Source organism: Vespa crabro, chromosome 24 (assembly GCF_910589235.1).
Source record: "Vespa crabro chromosome 24, iyVesCrab1.2, whole genome shotgun sequence".
NCBI lineage: Eukaryota > Metazoa > Arthropoda > Insecta > Hymenoptera > Vespidae > Vespa > Vespa crabro.
The window spans coordinates 2,523,492-2,543,005 of NC_060978.1; the positions used below are offsets into that span (position 1 = coordinate 2,523,492).

Genomic DNA, 19,514 nt, shown 5'->3' on the forward strand with positions numbered 1-19,514 from the left:
AAGTTTCTCTGTTTTTTTTTTTTTTTTTTTCTTTTTTTTTCGTCTGCGACCTAAGGTATTCCGGAAAAATTAAGCGCACACAAAGAAGATCTACAAAAATAATAATTACCGCTGACTATGAGAGAGACACTTTCAGGTATCGATTCTTTTTATTATCGATTTTCTTTGAAACACATTCAACCAACTCTCAAAGCAAAATTTCTTCTATGATGATAAATGACCCCAAAGGCGAACGTCTAACGGACCTTTAAAAGCAATCATATGCGAATCAATTGTTAAATTTATGGCGATCGTAGCGATGTACATACTTTCTAATTACTCGTTAGTATGAAAAAGTTTAATTATATAACATTTTATATGCTTTCTGTTTAAACAAAATTAATTCTATATTTAACATAGTATCATATTACTGTTATAATAATATAAATTTATTATAATAAATACGTTGTTTTATTATATTTATTTTATTATAATATTTATTAAAATATTTATTATATTTTATTTTATTATTATATTTATTTCATTGACACAGAGAGGATGTGATTTAAAAAAAAAAAAATAATTTATTTAAACTTATATACGATGTATAAATGTATTCTATTACTTGAAATATTTTTAATTATATTTTATTTCTAATTATATTTCTAATTATATAGAGGACCAGGTATTTCTATTTTTGATTCACATATACACAGTCTGAATTATTATAACCATGAAGAAAAAGAATGCTACGTGAGTGTTATTCCATTAGTAATTGTTACTATTGGATATTTTAAATTTATAAGACATTGGAAGCTATCTACGATTGTATACCTACTTTGAAGGTATCAGGGTTTTAAAAATTTTTATCTCACCGATTTAACTTTCTTTTCTGAGAATTTTCAAAGAAAGAATGAAAAGATTTCATTCATTGATTGATCAAAGAAGAACATTTCAAAAATTTCTACTTCGCTTTCTTTGCTCTTAGAGAAGGGAGTAAATGGTCGTCCGAGGTGAGTTAATAAATAATTTTCCCACCGGAGTTTAGTGTTATAAGAGTACTCCGTGGACTTTCATGCTCATTCATAATTACGCTCATAATTACAATGTGAACCTATTGCTATTTGGGAATTTTACAGGCTAGAATTTGGAAAATTGGTCGTAAAATTTCTCCGGATTTATAATGTAATAATTCTAATACCTGGACTTTAATTCGTTGCTTTTAATTATTCATAATATTGTTAAAATTCATATATTCGAATAATTAAATCGTTATTGTATCCAATAAATTAAAATAAAAATTAAATAATTTTGTTTAAGACATTTGACATAATTTTTAAATGCATGGTGATTATTGCAAATCTTTCGTAGGTACATTACTCTGTCAATCGTTTTTAGAATTTAAAAAAAGAAAAAAATAGGAAAACAAAAAATGGAGGCCTGGATAGAATTATACTGGGACTCGAACCTAGATATTTATATTTTAATTTTATTTTCCTCGGGTGAAATTCTGCTTTGGTCTTCTAAAGCTTATAACTCTCTTTCGAATTCCTCTACAAATTCCATATTGGAAATAGAAAGTGTGAATATCATCCAATACACTTAGTCATTATGCAACGGACAAAGAAAAAGATTATTATTATATTTCAGAAGAAAATTATATCACAGATTCCATGCTTTGATGATTTCTATTTTATCCCTAAACATACAATACTATAAAGGGTACGGAGGAGGGGTTTCACAGCCAATGCACACATGTGTTTGTTGCCCTCCTTTACCAAATTTAGTAAAAAAAATTTTGGTAGATGCGTGGAGTTCTCTCTCTAACTCGAATGTTAGTTAATGGAAAAAAAATGTTGTCCGCTTCTTTCTTCGCTTGAAAGCAACAGGAGGCGCTTCTTTTTTCTTTCTGCATCATTTCTCCCGTGTATTCGAGGTAGGAAGAACCTTCTGGAGGGGATGATGGAGGGTGTTGGATGGATGGGAGACTTAGAAGAATTTGTGTGCTGAATCTTCGTCAATAGACACATTCATTGATGGGGGGGAGCGACGATAATATTTTTTCTACCTTCGTTTGAAAATTTTCTTTCTTCATACTTCTTTATAGATTGGTTTCGTTAAATATATCTTCAATCTTCTTAATTTTACGTTGAGAAAGTTCTTTCTTCTGAAAAGATGTTTTCTTCTTTCTTGTATGATATGGATGGTGGGGGTGTAGTATAGTAGTAGTGGGGGGATGATGATGCAGCATAAATTCTTCTTTCTTGTTTTCGTTGTCTTTTTCTTTCTTCTAGATGTTTCTAATGAAGAAATTCTGTAGAAATTTCGAAGAGATGATTTTTTTTTTTTCTTGCTGATTCGAGGTGGTCTTGAACCTAAGCTTTTCTTTCTTCTTCCGTAGTCTTCTGTCTTCTATCTTCTGCTTATACCAACTCGGCTATCCAGGCTTCCGAAATATACTAGTCATAAATATATATTTAAACTACGTTTCAATCAGCGCATCTATACAGAATATATTGTACCGTAAATACAAACCAATGTGCATATATGTTTATGTACGCATGTGTACGTGATCTATGAGTGTTATATATATCCATTATTGCTATATGTATATGTATGCATATTCTACATATATATATATATATATATATATATATATATATATAATTATATATGTATCTATATATACTTATATATATATCTATATATACTTATATATATATGTCTATATATACTTATATATATATATCTATATATACATATATATATATACATATATATATATACATATATATACATATATATAGATATATATACATATATATATCTATATATACTTATATATACCTATATATATACTTATATATATATACTTATATATACCTATATATATATACTTATATATATATACTTATATATATATCTATATATATATATATATATATATATATACTTATATATATACTTATATATATCTATATATATATATATCTATATATACTTATATATATATTTATATATACTCATATATATATATATATATATTTACTTATATATATATCTATATATACTTATATATATATATTTATATATACTTATATATATATATATATATATATATATATATATATATATATATATATATTATGTTTATGTAAACACATATATATTAGAACACATACAAATCTTTGAGAGATTCGTACAATATTGTTTTTCTTTAGAAAATTCCGAATATTTACGAAGATTAGCGATCGATCGAAGGCCCGAGATATATCGAGATATAACGAAACAATCGAATTAGAATTATTGTAATAGAAACATCTTTTTTGAAATATACATACATCCATAGAAATCTGTAAGATCTAATATTTTTTTTTATCTGCTTAAAAATTTCTCATATGTGTAATAAAAAAGCCAAGAATATATTTGCATATTTTATCGTATTTGATACTTATGAATATAGTTATTCTTATTTTTGTACTATACCGATATTGATCATTAATATTTTCATCTTCAATAGGATATAGTAAAGGATTAGCTCAAGTAACGAAATAATAAGTGAAAATGATTTAAATGATACGTTATTAGTTTAATAAGTTTTTTAACTTATTTAGAATCGATTTCGTTGAAGGTTTGAATTCGATAAAAATCGTATATATTAATATGAATCTTTTAACAGTAATTATTGAGGCACAAATTTTCACTTCATTCGATTCCAATTTATCATATCATTTTATCTTTTTATACTTATTATTTTGTTAATTCGTATACCCTTATTTTACACATTATTATGTAAACGTCTATGTAAGTACATACAAACACATACACAGTTTTAACACATTGCAGACAAATAAAAAAATATCATTTATTTCATTTTAACTTTAATAGAAATTTTTTTATCAGAAGATAACAAACATTTGATATTTTTCATTATTTATTTAAATTATCTAAATTTATGTATCTCGATACAATTAATATTAATTACATTCCATATAGAAATGATAATAGAACATTTTTTAATCGCAATGTGTCAATGTAATTTAAAACGTCACATAATTAACGCATTCCATTCTAATAAATTTTATTTTTTATTTTTACGCTCATGCAACTCTACGCAACACGCAATACTCATATCATTCTTAAAGCGACTGATATGCATAAAAACAGTTTTTCAAATTATTCTTCAATTAATTTCCATGATGAATTTTCCGTCATTTCATTTTTCATATCTGTAATTACATAGTCTTGGACGACGTTCCCTTTTAAATTGAAATTTTCTCTCTTGTAAATATAAATTCTCATCTATGCGCTACCGTGACGTATCATATATGCACTATGATTCTTTTTCCTTTCTCTTTTTCCTTTCTCTTTTTTCTTTTACTTTTTTCTTTCTTTATTTTTTCTCTTCTTTCTTTCAACTCTTTTTTTTTTTTTTTTTTTTTTTTAATTTACTCCTAGAACAAAATGAGAGAATAAATAATTGTCGGAGCTATCAAAAATATCACCACACGGTAAAAGATTATAATTAAACGGTAATTTTTACAATGACCTTTTGTAATTTGATTTAATAATTAATATAAAATAAATTCTTCAGAGGAAAAGTAAATGATAGAATTGACAAGTTTATTTATATTATCAAATGTAAAAGTTAAATATTATAATCGATTATATCTTATTGAGGAAAGATTTAAAATGTGAACATTCTTAGTGCGTATAAAGAAGAAAAAAGAAAGGAAAAGTAAAAGAAAAGAAAAAGAAAGTAAAGAAAAAAGAGGAGGATCCATCGAATGGGAATTGTCGTTCGGACGATTAAACGTAATGGTCGGCTTCATACTTATCGTTAAAATCTCTCTTCATATCATATATTTATATATACATATATATATATATATATATATATATATATATATATATATATACGTACATTCGAATGTATGCAGGATACATACGCATCTCCGATACAAAATGAAAACGAGAGAGAGAGAGAGAGAAAGAGAAAGAAATATGTACCTATACATTGACGAAGGCGGCTTTTAGCTTGAACGAATTTACGATTTTCGCTTAGGGCATTTTGTCTCGTTCGTACGTTTTAGCAAAGCTACGCTTGGATAAAAGTCAAATGCATATGCAAATTATCGTCGTAGAAGTTGTCCGGCTTATCTTGTTACGTCGATCGATGTTATATCCGCACCGAACGCCCATCACAATTTTCTCTTTCTTTATCGATCGAGACGAATATAAACGATATCGTTCGTTCTAATCTTTCTTCTTCTTCTTTTTTTTCCTGTACTTTTCTTTTTCTTCCTTCTTATCGAATATCAAAGTTCACCAGTACGAAATATTTCGTACGATCCTTTTATCCTATTTTCTCATTCACAAGGATAAATATCATTAGGATCTTTTTTTATCGACTATTATATTAGATTAGAAAAATTCAATGAAAGTAAGGAATACTTTATTGACACTGTATAATAAAAATAAATGAATATTTGTGTACGTGTAATCATAATAATTTCATTTCTTTGTCACTCGCCTTAAATGAATTTTATCTATCGAATTATTATAAGTGATCTTGGAATTTTTAATATGAAAACATGATAATCCACTTTATATGGATATTAAATATTACAAGTTATTCGATAAAGTGGTGTTTATTTGTATTTAGATAAAAAAAAAAAAAAAAAAAAAAAAAAGAAAAAGACATCAAACATCTTTCCAATAGAAATTACGATAGCGTTTATTATTATTTATTATGTGAAGCATTAAAAAATGTTATACAAAAGAATATTATTATCGTTATTTAATTACAAAAAAAAATTCCAACATTATATTTATTCGCCAATTCAATATAAATATATTGTTATTACAACGTACTATCATTTTTTCTCCCAATGCATTTCTCCTATTTCATTTATTTTTCTTTATCCATTAATATCTTCGTCGCATTTTTGGTATACAAAAAACGAGATGTAAAATATATTTCCTCTTTCATTTCATTTGAGATTCGTTATGATATATCAGATTATTTTCATTCAATCCCTCTCCCCCTTTCCACTTTATAAGAATTCCTTTCTTAATACATATAACGTTCAATCAGATGGATGATTTTCTTTGGGAAATCTTTTTTTCGAAAACTTTTTTTTCCCTTCTTTTCTTTCTCTCTAAAGAAACCCAATAGTTCTCTATGGTATAGCATTTGTTTGGAACTTTTATGATCGGTTCGTGTTCGACGAAACGATAACTCGAAGAGAAATGCGAGTTAACGCGATCGTAGGATCGTTCTCGGCTATCCTCGAAGGGTTCCGGAAGTGGGATTTCTCTCTTCCGTACTTTAAGTTTTCCCGAAGCGATGCCATGCAATATACACACCGTATAAACGGCAATAGCCGATAGACATTACCCTATTCCGTTACTTGAAGAGTTTCCACTCGGGGGAGATAGGGTCGATCCGATCGTTACCCTACGAAGCTAAACCTTGGTCCTTTATCGACGAATCGATAACATATTACAATCGTTTTAAAGAAAAGTGCAACGAGATGGAAAATCCCATACGGATTTGAACGTTACGTTTATTTTCATGCACATTTATTTATGCATATGAATGAATGTAAGTAGATATGTATAATCATATGGCATTAGAATTTTATATAAATTATGTAATGTATAATAATAATAAAAGTGAGAGGAGGAAGAGGGGAGGGGAAGGGGTTATGATTCATGTAATCCTTTACAAAGATGAAGAATTGAAAATAATCTTTTATTTTTGTTTCTTTTTTTTTTTTTTTTGTTTCTTTTTTTTCGTGTCCTTTCCAATATTTATTTACAAATTGTTCTTACGATTTATACATAATCAAAGTTACACAAGATTCGTTTTATATAATAAAATGTAGATATTATTATTGTATAAATGTGACTTTTTTCTTTTTTTCTTTTTTGTTCTTTTTTTTTGTTTTTTTGTTTTTTTCAACTCGTTAGATATCCATCGTTATTATATAGCAAATAAATGTTTATTATCGATTTATTTATAAATATTAACATTCTATTGATGTATATTAAAATCAATCGGTGTTTATATTTAGACAGATTAGATACATATATCATTGGGATATATTATTCTATGTAAAAAATATATACGTACATTGTCATATTATATTCCATTTTAGAGAAGATGAAAGAAAATAACGCTCGAAATTTTACGTAGATACATATAATGAATTACTTTACATTTCGAATAACAATATCGTGGAACAAACATTGAGAACGACATGATTAAGTCCAATTTTTTTTCTTGCTTTAATTTATTTAATCTTCTTTTTTTTTTTTTTTTTTTTTAATTCTTAGAAAAGAAAAATCGTCGAAAGAGATTTTTTAATGAATTAAAAGAGTCAGCTAAGGAAATAATTTTTAAAAGTTATTTAGAAAAACTACAAAAGAAAAAGAAAGGGAAAGAGAGAGAGAGAGAGGGAGAAAGAGAGAGAAAGAGAGAGAGAGAAATAGCAGCGGCCAAGATATTGTTTATTTAAGTTTTCTCTCATACGTTGTTTACCTCGGTTTAAAATGAACAAGAAAGAGTTTCTCGGTAGGTTGGCACATTGATCTTATGTTAGCTCAGAACCGACATGATTCTCCCTTTTCTCGTTGTTTCTAGCTAACCAGATTCGTTTTAATTCTTCTTTATATTCTTTATGATCTCGAGAAAGAAAGGGAAAAGAGAGAAAAAGAGATAGAGATAGAATGAAAGAACGTGTGCATATGAGGGTGCAAGTAGATGAGTAAAAAAATGGACACAATATATTTTTCTCTTCTTTTCTATTCTCTTTCTCATCTTTTCTTTTTCATTTCTTTCGCTTTCCTCCGTACTTTTTTCCCTTCCGCGTATCTTTTTCTTACTTTTATATTTTTATGCGATCGTTCAAAATGTCGGAATTTTTAATTAATTTATATTTTAATAATAATAATTAATAACGATGTTTCCTATTTTGTTTGTCGAAATTTTATTTTTCACTTTATATTTAAATGAAATAAAAGACGTTGTTTTATATTGCATCGAAAAGATATTGAATATCTTATATCTAAATAAATATTACTGTATAATATTTTTTTGTCCTTTTCTTTTTTCTTTTTTTTGTTTCTTTTTTTTTTTTTTTTGTTTGAAAACGTTCGATAAACGAGAGACATTGTTATTTTTTGTATCGAAAAAAATGTTTGATCTTATATCTAAATAAATAATACTATATAGTACTTTTTGTTTTATTATTTGAAAATTTTTGATATCCTTATATCTGAATAAATAATACTATAAAGAATATTTTGTTTAATAAAATACCCTTTAATATTTAATAATTATATAAACAACGCTAATACTTTGTTACATTGAAAATTCCGACGTTATTTATTGATCAACACAATATTTACTTTTCTTCGACTATACATGCTGCATGCCCACGGAATTTTTTTCTCCAAATAATTCGATTTAATTTTCTTACGAAAAGAAAAAAAAAATCAAAAATTGTATACAATTATAATGAATTTATATGTTATCAATATCAAAGAAAATGAAACAAACAAAAGAGCTATTATTAAACAGAAGCTACGATTTTACGTCGTAAATGTATCCATACGAAAAAATAAAGTTATTTTTCCTTTCATTGAAACTCAAAATTTCAATATAATATAAATTTAATTACCATCGGAAATTATTTATGCCCTTAAATTAAAGCGACATTTTCACGCTTAGCATGATGTGTAAAATGTACCTTTTTTTTTTCTTTTCTCTCTTCTTCTTCTTCAACGTGCTTACGTTTTTTTTTTTTTTTTTTTTTTTTCTAGTACGACAGGCTGCCGTTTACCAGTCTTATTGCTGTTGCTGCTGCTGAAGCTGTTGCTGTTGCTCAACGCAAAAAAAACATCAGAAGAAAAATCTTTGTCATTGGTATATATACATATGTACGTTGTATATATGTACGATAACGTGTACCATAATGTAATACATATAATATGTATATATGTATGCACGTACATATATATGTATATTCAATGACAAATACGATTGGCCATTTTGGATCACGATTACGGCGTTTCTCGCATAACGAGCTATTCAAAAGGGAGGGAATGGAACTACGACGACGACGGCGACGACGAGTTGCGAATTGCGATTTAAAGGGTAAATTTCGCATTTAGGGAACGGAGGGAACGAATGCAAACGTTTCAAGTTAAGTCCTCTATATACGAAAGAGAGAAGGAAAGAAAGAGAAGGAAAGAGAGAGAGAGAGAGAGAGAAAGAGAAAGAGAGAGAAAATTTCCCTACGTTCGCACTTTGTGTTTGCTCTTTCAGAAATTCGAAAGAGAGTAGGATATAGAGAGAGAGAGAGAGAGAGAGAGAGAGAGAGAGGGGCAAGCCAATAGTAAATTAATTCGTATTTCGTCTGAAATCTCTGTTAATTAATGTAACACTCTCGTTACTCCCTTTCTTATTATCGCATTTTATTACGACAAATTTTTTGGATGCATCTTATTGATAGAAAATTATTTTTCGTCGTCTTTGATTTTTCGATCGATAACATTAAAGCGATTTTACTTAATAATATTTTATTATATCCTCCTTCTTTATTATTTCCTTTATAATAATTTTATATTTCATAAATATTTTATCCTCTATTATTTGAATTGGACAAAATTTTGATCATTGTTTAGTCAATTAATATTTAATCGAATTCTTGCAAAAGAGAGACAAAGAGAAAGAGAGAGAGAGAGAGAAATAAAAAGTGATACGAGAAGAATTTTTTCGTCGTGAACATTCAACTCGCACGACAGAGTTTTTCATTTTTCTCCTTTTTTCTTTTTCTTTTATCTCTCTTCTCCCTTCTCTTTCTCTCTCTCTCTCTCTCTCTTTCTCTGAAGAGAGAAATTTTTGTCTTACATTTATAAAAACCAAGCACATACCGCATTTCATCAAGCAAATGGGCCCGACCTTTCGATCGGGTATAGTTTTCGTGAATTTCTCACGGTTAAACTTTTAGCCAACTCGTGCTATCGGATCTTGCACTTAGCGATAATTAAACGTCGACGTGGCCGAAAGTAAGTGCATACTTACCTCGTAAAACCATTTTCGTCATCGTTGAGAGAACGCTTATATAATTTATATATAGCTATCTGTCTCTCTCTCTCTCTCTCTCACTGTCTCTCACTCTCTCTTTCTCTTTCTCTCTTTCTCTTTCTCTCTCTCTCTCTCTCTCTCTCTCTCTCTATATATATATATATATATATATATATAAAAAGGTAAAAAAGGAAAACAGGTAAAAGAATAGAAAAAAAAAATAATAATAATAATAAAAAAAAAGAAAAAAGAAAGAGAAAGAAAATGAAGAAAAAAAAAAGAAAAAAAAAACTAAAAAAAGAACTATAGTACTGATAACAAAAAGAGAAGGAAAACTTACGCAGTTCGTGTCTCTGTGTATAGATATATATGTATATATTTATAATCGCGTTCTTCATAAAAGTACAATAATAGCTTTATATCAAATCACGAAGAGAACATTCAATATTCGCCGAAGACGACCACCATTGTTGTTGTTATTGTTGTTGCTGTTGTTATTGTTGTTACTGTTGTTGTTGCTGCTGCTGCTGTTGTTATTGTTGTTGCTGTTGTATTATTTAGGCGCGCGCACACGCCTAGATTATTTACGGTGGCGACGGTGGCTATATCCGACAATGATAATTCGAGAATATCGATTCGCGATTAATCGTTGCGCGTGGGTCTTCCATAGTTCTTCTTCTTCCTTTTTTTTTTCTTCCTCTAATCTCTCTTCATCCTCTTCATCGCTCCTTCTAGTCCTTTTTTTCTTCTTTTCGTCTGTTTTTTTTTTTTTTTTTTTTTTTTTTTTTTTTATTATCTTTTGTAATCCTTTTTCTTTTCTTTCCGTTTTTTTTTCTTTTTTCTATCTTTTTTTTTTTTTTTTCATTTTTGTTCGTTACCCCTCCGTCGATTTTTCTACCCCGTACTCCCAAAGGGAGCACGTAAAGGACATGCAAGTAAAGGACAGGACTTACATATTCGACACCACGGGGGCTTGTTTTTAATGAGAAAAAAAAAGGAGAAACAAAAATGTAAGGGAGAAAAAAAAGAAAAAGAGAAAGAAGTAAACGCGTACAAGCTTAAGTAAAAACAACGTGGTAAGTGGCTATAATAAAAAGGGGAATGAAAAATAAAAAGAACACAAGGTAAGAGGTAATGAAATAGCAACAAGAAACGACTCAAAAAAAAAAAAAAATATGCGATATCGTAAATATAGTAGTCCAACGGGCCTTACGAGAGATACGACACGCACACTTTCTTTCTTTCTCTCTCTCTCTCTCTCTCTCTTTCTCTTTCTCTCTCACATACACAGATATGCATTCTGAGTACGAACACACGCGCGCGCACACACACACACACACACACACATGCAGTATACACGCATACGCATACGCATAACCCATACTGGAATGGCTGGTGGCGCTTGTAACGACTGAGAAACGGAAATATATGTATATATATATATATATATATATATATATATATATATGTATACATATATATATATATATATATGTATACATATATATATATATATATATATATATATATATATATTAAAAATTAAGTGATAAGAGAGAATCCTTATTGATTCTTCTTTTCATTTTTGTTCTGTTCTTTTTCTTTTGGTTTTTCCTTTTTTTGACTTTTCTTTTTGTTCTTTTTTCCTTTTTGTTGTTGTTGTTGTTGTTGTTGAGATTAGCCGAAAATAGTGATAATAATGATAATAATAATAATAATATTAATAATAATATTAATAGTAATAATAATAATAATAATAATAATAATAATAATAATAATAATAATAATAATAATAATAATAATAATAATATTAATATTAATATTAATTATGATAATAATAATACATATCATACGTAGTATTTTGTAATGTGTACATAATTAATACGTTTGCACGTGTCTATATGTATATGTGTATATTTATATACGTACATACATGTATACATACGTGCAAAATTATTAGAACTTGGTCATTCTCATTTCAACAGCAATACGAGAAGATAGAGAGAGAGAGAGAGAGAGAGAGAGATTTGGTCGAAGAATTATTTTCTCTCTTTTCTCCTCTTTCTCTTCTAGTTCTCAGTTTTATTACATACATACTTTCTCTCTCTCTCTTTCTTTTTTTTTACGTACATATATATCTCTGGATGAGAGACTCATCATTATCCACATCATATATATATATATATATAATATATACGTATGTATGTATGTATATATGTATAACAAATTTTAAATAATCGCTCGAGGGCGAATGATGTTTAAAGAATTATACGTGTGTTTCTGTGTGTGTAATCGGTGTCAAAATCTATTATGAATTTTTATCGTAAAAAGTTATCCTTCGAATCTATTTTCTATCATATTTCTTTTCCTCCAACGAGAGAGAGATAATAAGATAATAAAACAAATAATATTTGTTCGTAACATTGAAATAATTTTCTTTTAAAAAAATTTGTTCGCAAGGCATGTAATAATCTCGATGAATAAAGAGATAATAACAAAGAATACGACATTCAGTCGAGAAAATGGATAAAAAAGGGAAGGGAAAGAGAAAAGAAATGAAAAAAAGAAAAATGGCGTCCACAGGTGCCAGACCATCAGGCCTGCAAAAGAGGTACTGCGACTGAGTTTAGATGGTGTCTCCTTTGGACAAAGAGGGTAGTTATTATTTTGTTTGAGAAGGGGAAGGCAAAAAAAGGCTGGATGATCTCAAGGACGTCTCTACTCAGGCACTTTATAATGTCCTTCACCCTTTTTTCTTTTCCCTCTCTCACTCTCTCACTCTCTCTCACACACACACACACATTTACTCTCTCACTCTCATTCTCACTTTCTCACACACTCTCTCTTTCTCTCTCTCTCTCCCTACCTTTATCTCTATCTCTATACACACAGACACACACACACACACAGAGAGACGTGCGCATATTTAACAATAAGAAAAAACAACGCCCGACATAGATCGATGTATTATTTTTCCGTTTCTCTTTGTATCTTCTTCTCGTTTATTTATTTTTTCGTTCGTTTGTATCCTTTTTCTATATGTGTATCTTCTTTTTTTTTTTTGTAATTTTTTTTTTCTTCCTTTTTCCATTTTTTTTCTTTTTTTTTCTTTTTTTTTCTTTTTGGCCTTTTTCTTATTCTTTCTCGTTGAATGAAATACCCCCCCCCCCTATCCCATGTATTATTATGTTATCATCTCTTCATCATCCGAACGATCGCACGTCGAAGAATAAAACTAAACGTCATCGTGATATCACACGCAAAGTGGATTCGTCGCACACATGTACTAACACAGTATCGAGTTTCGTTCTATGTATAAACTTTTTCAGTTGCTACTGATTCTTCTTCTTCTTCATCTTTCTCGTCTTCTTCTTCTTCTTCTTCTCCTTTTTTTATCCTTCTCATTTTTATTCTTTCCTATTTGTGTCAGAATTGATTCAGCAACGTATGATCCTTCGCTTTCAATCTCAACGCTTCGAAAGAAATTCAAACAAACTTACATTCTTGATTCTATACGTTCGTTCGTATGTTTGTGTGTGTCTTTGTCTCTGTGTGTGTGAGTGTGTGTGTCTGTGTGCGCTTGAGTATGAATGCGTGTATGCGGATATATGACATACGTGACGTTTTATAGATCGAAAAACGTATATCGATCATCATAGATTCTTCGACGAAAGAATATAATAGATGGTATCACCTTTCTTCTCTATGTTTGCTTGTGATTAAGTTTTATTTTTAATGTTCTATGTCATCAGTTCCGTCGTATCATCAGCGTCGATATCGTCCACTGATTCCATTCTAACGGTTAATTGCGTGTAACCCATATTTGTTTGTCTTCTCGCTGATATTGCCTAAGGGTAATTAAATATTTATTAAAATACATATGTTAATTGGATTTACAATTGACATAATAATGTCAACGTTATTATTATATTAATATTAAAATATAGACATGAATTTAAATTGTGTCAGTATACATGTATAAGTTAATATCGGTCGATTAATATTGATAATAAATTATCGAAATATTAATATTAATATCATTAACGAATAATATTACACTTTATATATTTATATACTTATATATATATATATCAAATCACATTTAGAAACTTATAGGTATAGAATATGATCATTGAAATATAAAATGTGAAAGCTTTGATATTTTCAATTAAAAGAAAACCTATAATAGAATTAAAAAAAAACATACATACGTACTTGAAGAGCAACGAATATCATTGCGAAGAGCGCAACCGACGCTAAACAAATCGCCACGGCCATAGTCGTAGCTGCTGTTACGGCCAACGAAGCTGAATCATTATTATCAGAACTTTTATCAATTATTTCGTAACCTTCGGATATCGAGGAGTCTCTCGATGGTACCCTTCTTTTGCCAGCCGGTGAACTGTTCCTGCAGCCACCTTAACAACGAGAAAACAGTCGTAAGTTTCTCGTTGACAATAACAAAAAAAAATTAATAAGAAAAAAGTCTTCCCTCTCTCTTCTCGATATTTTAATACAACTCTACTCCATCTTCTATATATGTTTCAACCATCCCCACGCCTACGCCCACGCCCCCGCCCCCTTTTGTTTCTCTCGTTCGATATAACACGATTACATCTAAAATCATTTTGAATTTCATTTCAGGTTTCTCTCAGGAGGCACAACTTTTTTTTCCTTTCTTCTAATATGGCGTTGCGTGTCTCCGTTAGATGTTCTTACGTAATGTATTTTCTTTGTAAAACGTCCGGGGGGACGGGGAAGAGAGGGTTGGGGGGGGGAAGAAAAACGAAAGGGGTGTGAGAAGGATGGTGGAAGATGGAACGTCGTTCGACGAACCATATAAAGTTCGTGCCAAAAGTTCGACGATACAACTCTTATTGGAAACGTTCCTTCCTACCTTAAAACTTTTACCGACGCCTTTTTTGATAGAGTGAAAAACGGGGAAGAAAAGATGGAGGGGGGGAGGGAGGGAGAGAGAGCGAGAGAGAGAGGAGTGGAAAGAAGAAAGAAAAGGAAAGGAAAGGAAAGATTGCTAAGTTCCATCGAAAAAGTGTATACTTTCCCTCACACGGGATTGGATGGTATTGGATGAAAGTCGGAGGATTTTGTTTCTTTTCTTTTTCTTCTTTCTTTTTTCTTCCTTTTTTTTGTTCTCTTTTTTCCTTTTTTTTTTTACGGTCGAACTTGTAACGACGCACGCGATACGGCTTATTTATCGCGAAAGAGTAATTACTTATCGGTACGTAGAGTACTATTTTTACATCGAATGTAATAATTTATTTTTCTCTTTTTTTTTTTCTTCTTCTTCTTTTCCCCGTGTAATTTGACACGTTTTACCACGTAAAAATTGACGATATATCACTTTCTTATTTGTTAAATCTTTTTTTTTTTTTTTAAATTAACGCACAACATGTTAAGATATAATAACTTACCGGTTTCTGGGTCACAGAGACAACACTCATCGGTATGTGGACCCTTTTCTAACCCCGTACAACAGGGCACACATTGATTGTTTAATTTATCAAGATGTAAAGGAGGTGAGCAAGCGGCACAACTGAATTTCCCAGGTCCTGTACACCTGCGACAATCCGCATGACAATTCTTGCATAGTTGGGTCAACGGATCGTAATACTGTGCACCAAGACAATCCATGCATAGACCACCTTCCAGCATGGAATGTGCCGGACAAGACGTACACTCGAGTGGACCCTCGCCTAAAAAAAAAAGGAAAGAAAAAAAAAGAAGAAGAAAAGAAAAAAAAGAAAAGAAAAGAAAAGGAAAGAAATTAAATGCGTTACTCGTCGTGATTCGGAACATTTAATCCTTCACCTACCTTTACACGTACGACAATAATGATGACACTTTTGACAACCAAAATTAGACTTAAAGAAACCTTCTGGACATTCAGGATGACATTCGCCAGCAGCTAATTGCCAACCTGTTGGACAAGTCACGCATTGATCTCTCCTAGGACCCGAACAAGTTTTACACGATAGATAACATTTGGCGCATTGGCCTCTGTCACTGTAATAGCTGCAATTAGAAAAAGATTATGGATATAATTATTAGATTCGAAGATATTATTTCTTTTGTATCTTTACGTAATTGGATCGTTGCCACAGGCAACGTGTTAGAGTTATTAAGGTCAATTTATTTAACGATCAAAATTGTTTGCTCCTTGAATAAATTTTGAATATATTGAAGACGTAGGTAAAGATTTACCCTTGCGCGCAGGACGATCTACATTCGCCACTCTGAAGTTGTAAACCGTCTTGACAGGCGGTGCAGTTAAGTCGCGAGACACAACTCTTACAAGTATGCAAACAAGGCACGCAAATCGGCCTGGAGGGTTGGGCGACTGAGTAATAACCGTCATCGCACTGTGAGACGCATCGACGACCTTGAAGTAAGAGAGGACTTTGACAAGATATACAAAAGTCCTCGGTGGGTCCTGCACAACTTTCGCAGGTCGAGTGACAAGGTTTGCAATGTCCATCATTGTAATATTCAGCAGTGTCGCAACGATTTCGATTTTCTGGCGCGCATACACCTTTCTTGTTTAAACTCCAACCTTCTATGCAATTTATACAGCTAGAGGTTACGCATGTCAGACATCCCGGTGGACAGGATACACATTCGCGTCGTTTTTTATCGGCACTATAACCAGCTGGACAAGAGGCTCGGCAGTTACCTATGAATGGAGGATATCAAGGATAATATATCATAAATCAATCTCAAACAGATTGATTTTATTCACAATATTTCTCCGAGAACAATGCTTACCGCCAAGTGAGAATAAATTAGGTCGACAAGCTATACATTGATTTTCAGACGTGCCATTACACGATTCGCAGCTGGGATGACAGGGTGCACAATTATAGTCCTGCGTTTCGTACGTGTAAAGAGGACAGGCCGCGTAACATTTGTTCTCGTGCATCACCAAATGATGCTCGCAGCTGGTGCACTTGTCCGGTCTGTCCTGGCAGCTGGCGCAATTGGCCTCACAGGGCACGCACGTGCTGTTCTCCGTATCTATGAAAGATCATTGTACATTGTTGTTGTTGTTGTTGTTGTTGTTATTATTATTATTATTATTACTTTTCCTCAAATCCGATCGATTAACACAATTTACGTTTTATCTCGTTTCTTTACTCACTCTCGTAATAACCCTCCGGACATTGTTGAAGGCAAACGGCCAGATCGGTAACTCGTAGATGAGCGGGTGCACACGATAGACAAGAGTCTTGACCAGCCCCAGCGCAAATTTCACAGGACTCGTGACAAGGCCAACAAACACCACCTTGATTCGGGAAACTTCGTGGTGGACAGCGACTGACGCACGTACTGCAAATACAGTACTCTTCGTTTTCGCGGATACGTGTAATAAAAACCAGAGTTTTTGTGATCCCAAGCATGATTCTCTCTTATTCAAGAGATAATAGATCGTAGATCGTAGTAATGCCACTCGGTGAAAATTAATATAGAAAAGCGAAAGAACGAGTTGTTACGTGTCGTCTTATTCCTATTATTTTTTGGTTTTTATTACACACGAACACAGACAAAAACGATTAATTTACGCTCGATCCTTTGTCACCCCATCCTTGAGGGAAAGAGAGGGAGAAAGAGAGAGAGAGAGAGAGAGAGAGAGAGAGAGAGAGAGAGAGAGAGAGGGAGAGAGAGAGAGTTCCATCACTCTCGGTAGCATTATTTAGCGAGAACAAAACGTTTTGATTAGTATCACAATGAGGAAGACAATTTCAACATGCTCGAATTAGAAAATAGAGAAAAAAAATAAGATTGGAAAGTTCCTTCATCAATTTAGTTCTAATAACTTTGAATTATTTTCTTTTTCATCGTGAAAGTGAATTAATCAAAAAGGAAGATGAAAAAGCAAAGAACAATTAGCATAGATATAAAAAGAAAGAAGATAAAGTTGAGAAATATCATAAAAGAAATATAAAAAAGAAGAAAATGATATCACCGAAAGTAATCCAATAACTCACTTGTCCAGCCGATAATTCTTGCAGGCGACACATTGCGTTGGACCCTTTCCGTAACAACCTTGAGAATCGCATTGTGGATCACAGTCATGAAGTATCTGCCTGGTTGTATCCAAGGAACCATCTGCTATCTGAGAGGATGGAACCGAAGGTGAATCGAATCCCGAAGCTGCTGCTGTATCGCCTGGTAACCGATTCGTCAAGATTGGAGCCGAGGAACCATCAAGAGTGGCCACCGATGCATGGACGTTCGAAGCTGCACCAGCGTAAGGTCCCTGGTAACTCTGAAAGGTAGACGGAGCAAAGAAGTCGGTGTCGTCCCGATGGTCCTGAGCTAGCGGATCATCGTCTATCGAGAACGGGTAATGCACGGACGAGAACGGAGAATGCGCTTGTACCGGGTTAAATTGACGTGTCCGTATCCTGATAGGGTTCGTTGCTGTTCCATAGAATATCAGTTGCCACTTCTTCAGTATACCTGCGTATATGGAGAGAGAGAAAGAAAGAAAGAAAGAAAGAAAATAAATAAATATTTCCGTCAGAATATATTAGATTTTAATATTAAAATTATTACATAGTTCTCAAAAATATTTTTCGATTTATTTCATTGATTTCATTCAATATCAATAAATAAATTCGTTTGATCGATTAATCGAACAAAATTATTCGCGAGAAGAAATAATGAGTAAATTATATTCTTTTTTCTTTTTTGTTTGGTCTTTCTCTTTTTTTTTCTTTTTTTACTTCGCAAAAATTACACTACGTTTTGTTTGTTCATCGTCAAAGATAATCGAAAGTATGAGAAATTTATCGAATCGACATACTACTCGATACACTTATCACGACGAGAATGGGAACATTCGGATTTTTCTTTTTTTCAAATGTCGATAAATCTCAATTGCTAGTCATCGATGTAAAATATGAGATTGGAAATGTACGAGACAGAATAAACGTGATATTGTCGTACGTTTGCGCTTATTAATTGCAATCGGTTATTGATTAAATCGTCTACGATATATTTCGATCATTGGGGAAAGCATCGAATGATTATGAATTCATGGAACGTCTCGATAATAAAATTATCTAATGAGCGACTCGAGATCTGGATAATAGAATGTGAATCTAGGACTTTGAAATAGTAACGATGAATACTTGCCTGGGGAATTGACGTGCCGACTTCCGGCGTTAATGATCTGCAATGTCCAACGTCCATCGGCTTTCTCACCCCAGAAATGTACACTTAGGAAAGGCCAATCGTCGAAACTGGAGCTAAGAACGTCTCGTGGTCTTTCGAAGAGTAAAGTTGACGTGGTACCCATTGGTGAGGTTAAAAGTAACCTTAGATTACCTCGTGGAAAGAATCTCAGAGATACCTGATGGATATATCAGTTTAAAAGGGACGTACATAAAGAAAAAGAAAAAGAAGAAGAAGATCAATA

At 31.4% G+C, this 19,514-nt stretch overlaps 1 protein-coding gene across 5 annotated transcripts in view; it reads right to left on the minus strand.

Annotated features, from left to right (window-relative positions):
- Positions 1-12,141: 12,141 nt before the first annotated feature.
- LOC124432165 (furin-like protease 2) overlaps positions 12,142-19,514 on the minus strand; it is a 332,353-nt gene continuing 324,980 nt past the window's right edge. For 2 of the 5 annotated variants that reach the window (XM_046980814.1, XM_046980819.1), the window contains 9 exons: positions 19,232-19,448; positions 18,079-18,553; positions 17,232-17,419; positions 16,859-17,107; positions 16,298-16,766; positions 15,909-16,108; positions 15,508-15,789; positions 14,291-14,493; positions 12,142-13,923 (listed from right to left, as the gene is read on the minus strand). In XM_046980814.1, coding sequence (XP_046836770.1) covers positions 13,816-13,923; positions 14,291-14,493; positions 15,508-15,789; positions 15,909-16,108; positions 16,298-16,766; positions 16,859-17,107; positions 17,232-17,419; positions 18,079-18,553; positions 19,232-19,448 — 2,391 coding nt within the window. In that variant the 3' untranslated portion in view covers positions 12,142-13,815. Of the gene's footprint in view, positions 13,924-14,282; positions 14,494-15,507; positions 15,790-15,908; positions 16,109-16,297; positions 16,767-16,858; positions 17,108-17,231; positions 17,420-18,078; positions 18,554-19,231; positions 19,449-19,514 lie in introns of all 5 variants that reach the window. The other 3 variants (XM_046980818.1, XM_046980815.1, XM_046980816.1) reach the window with 3 other exon arrangements.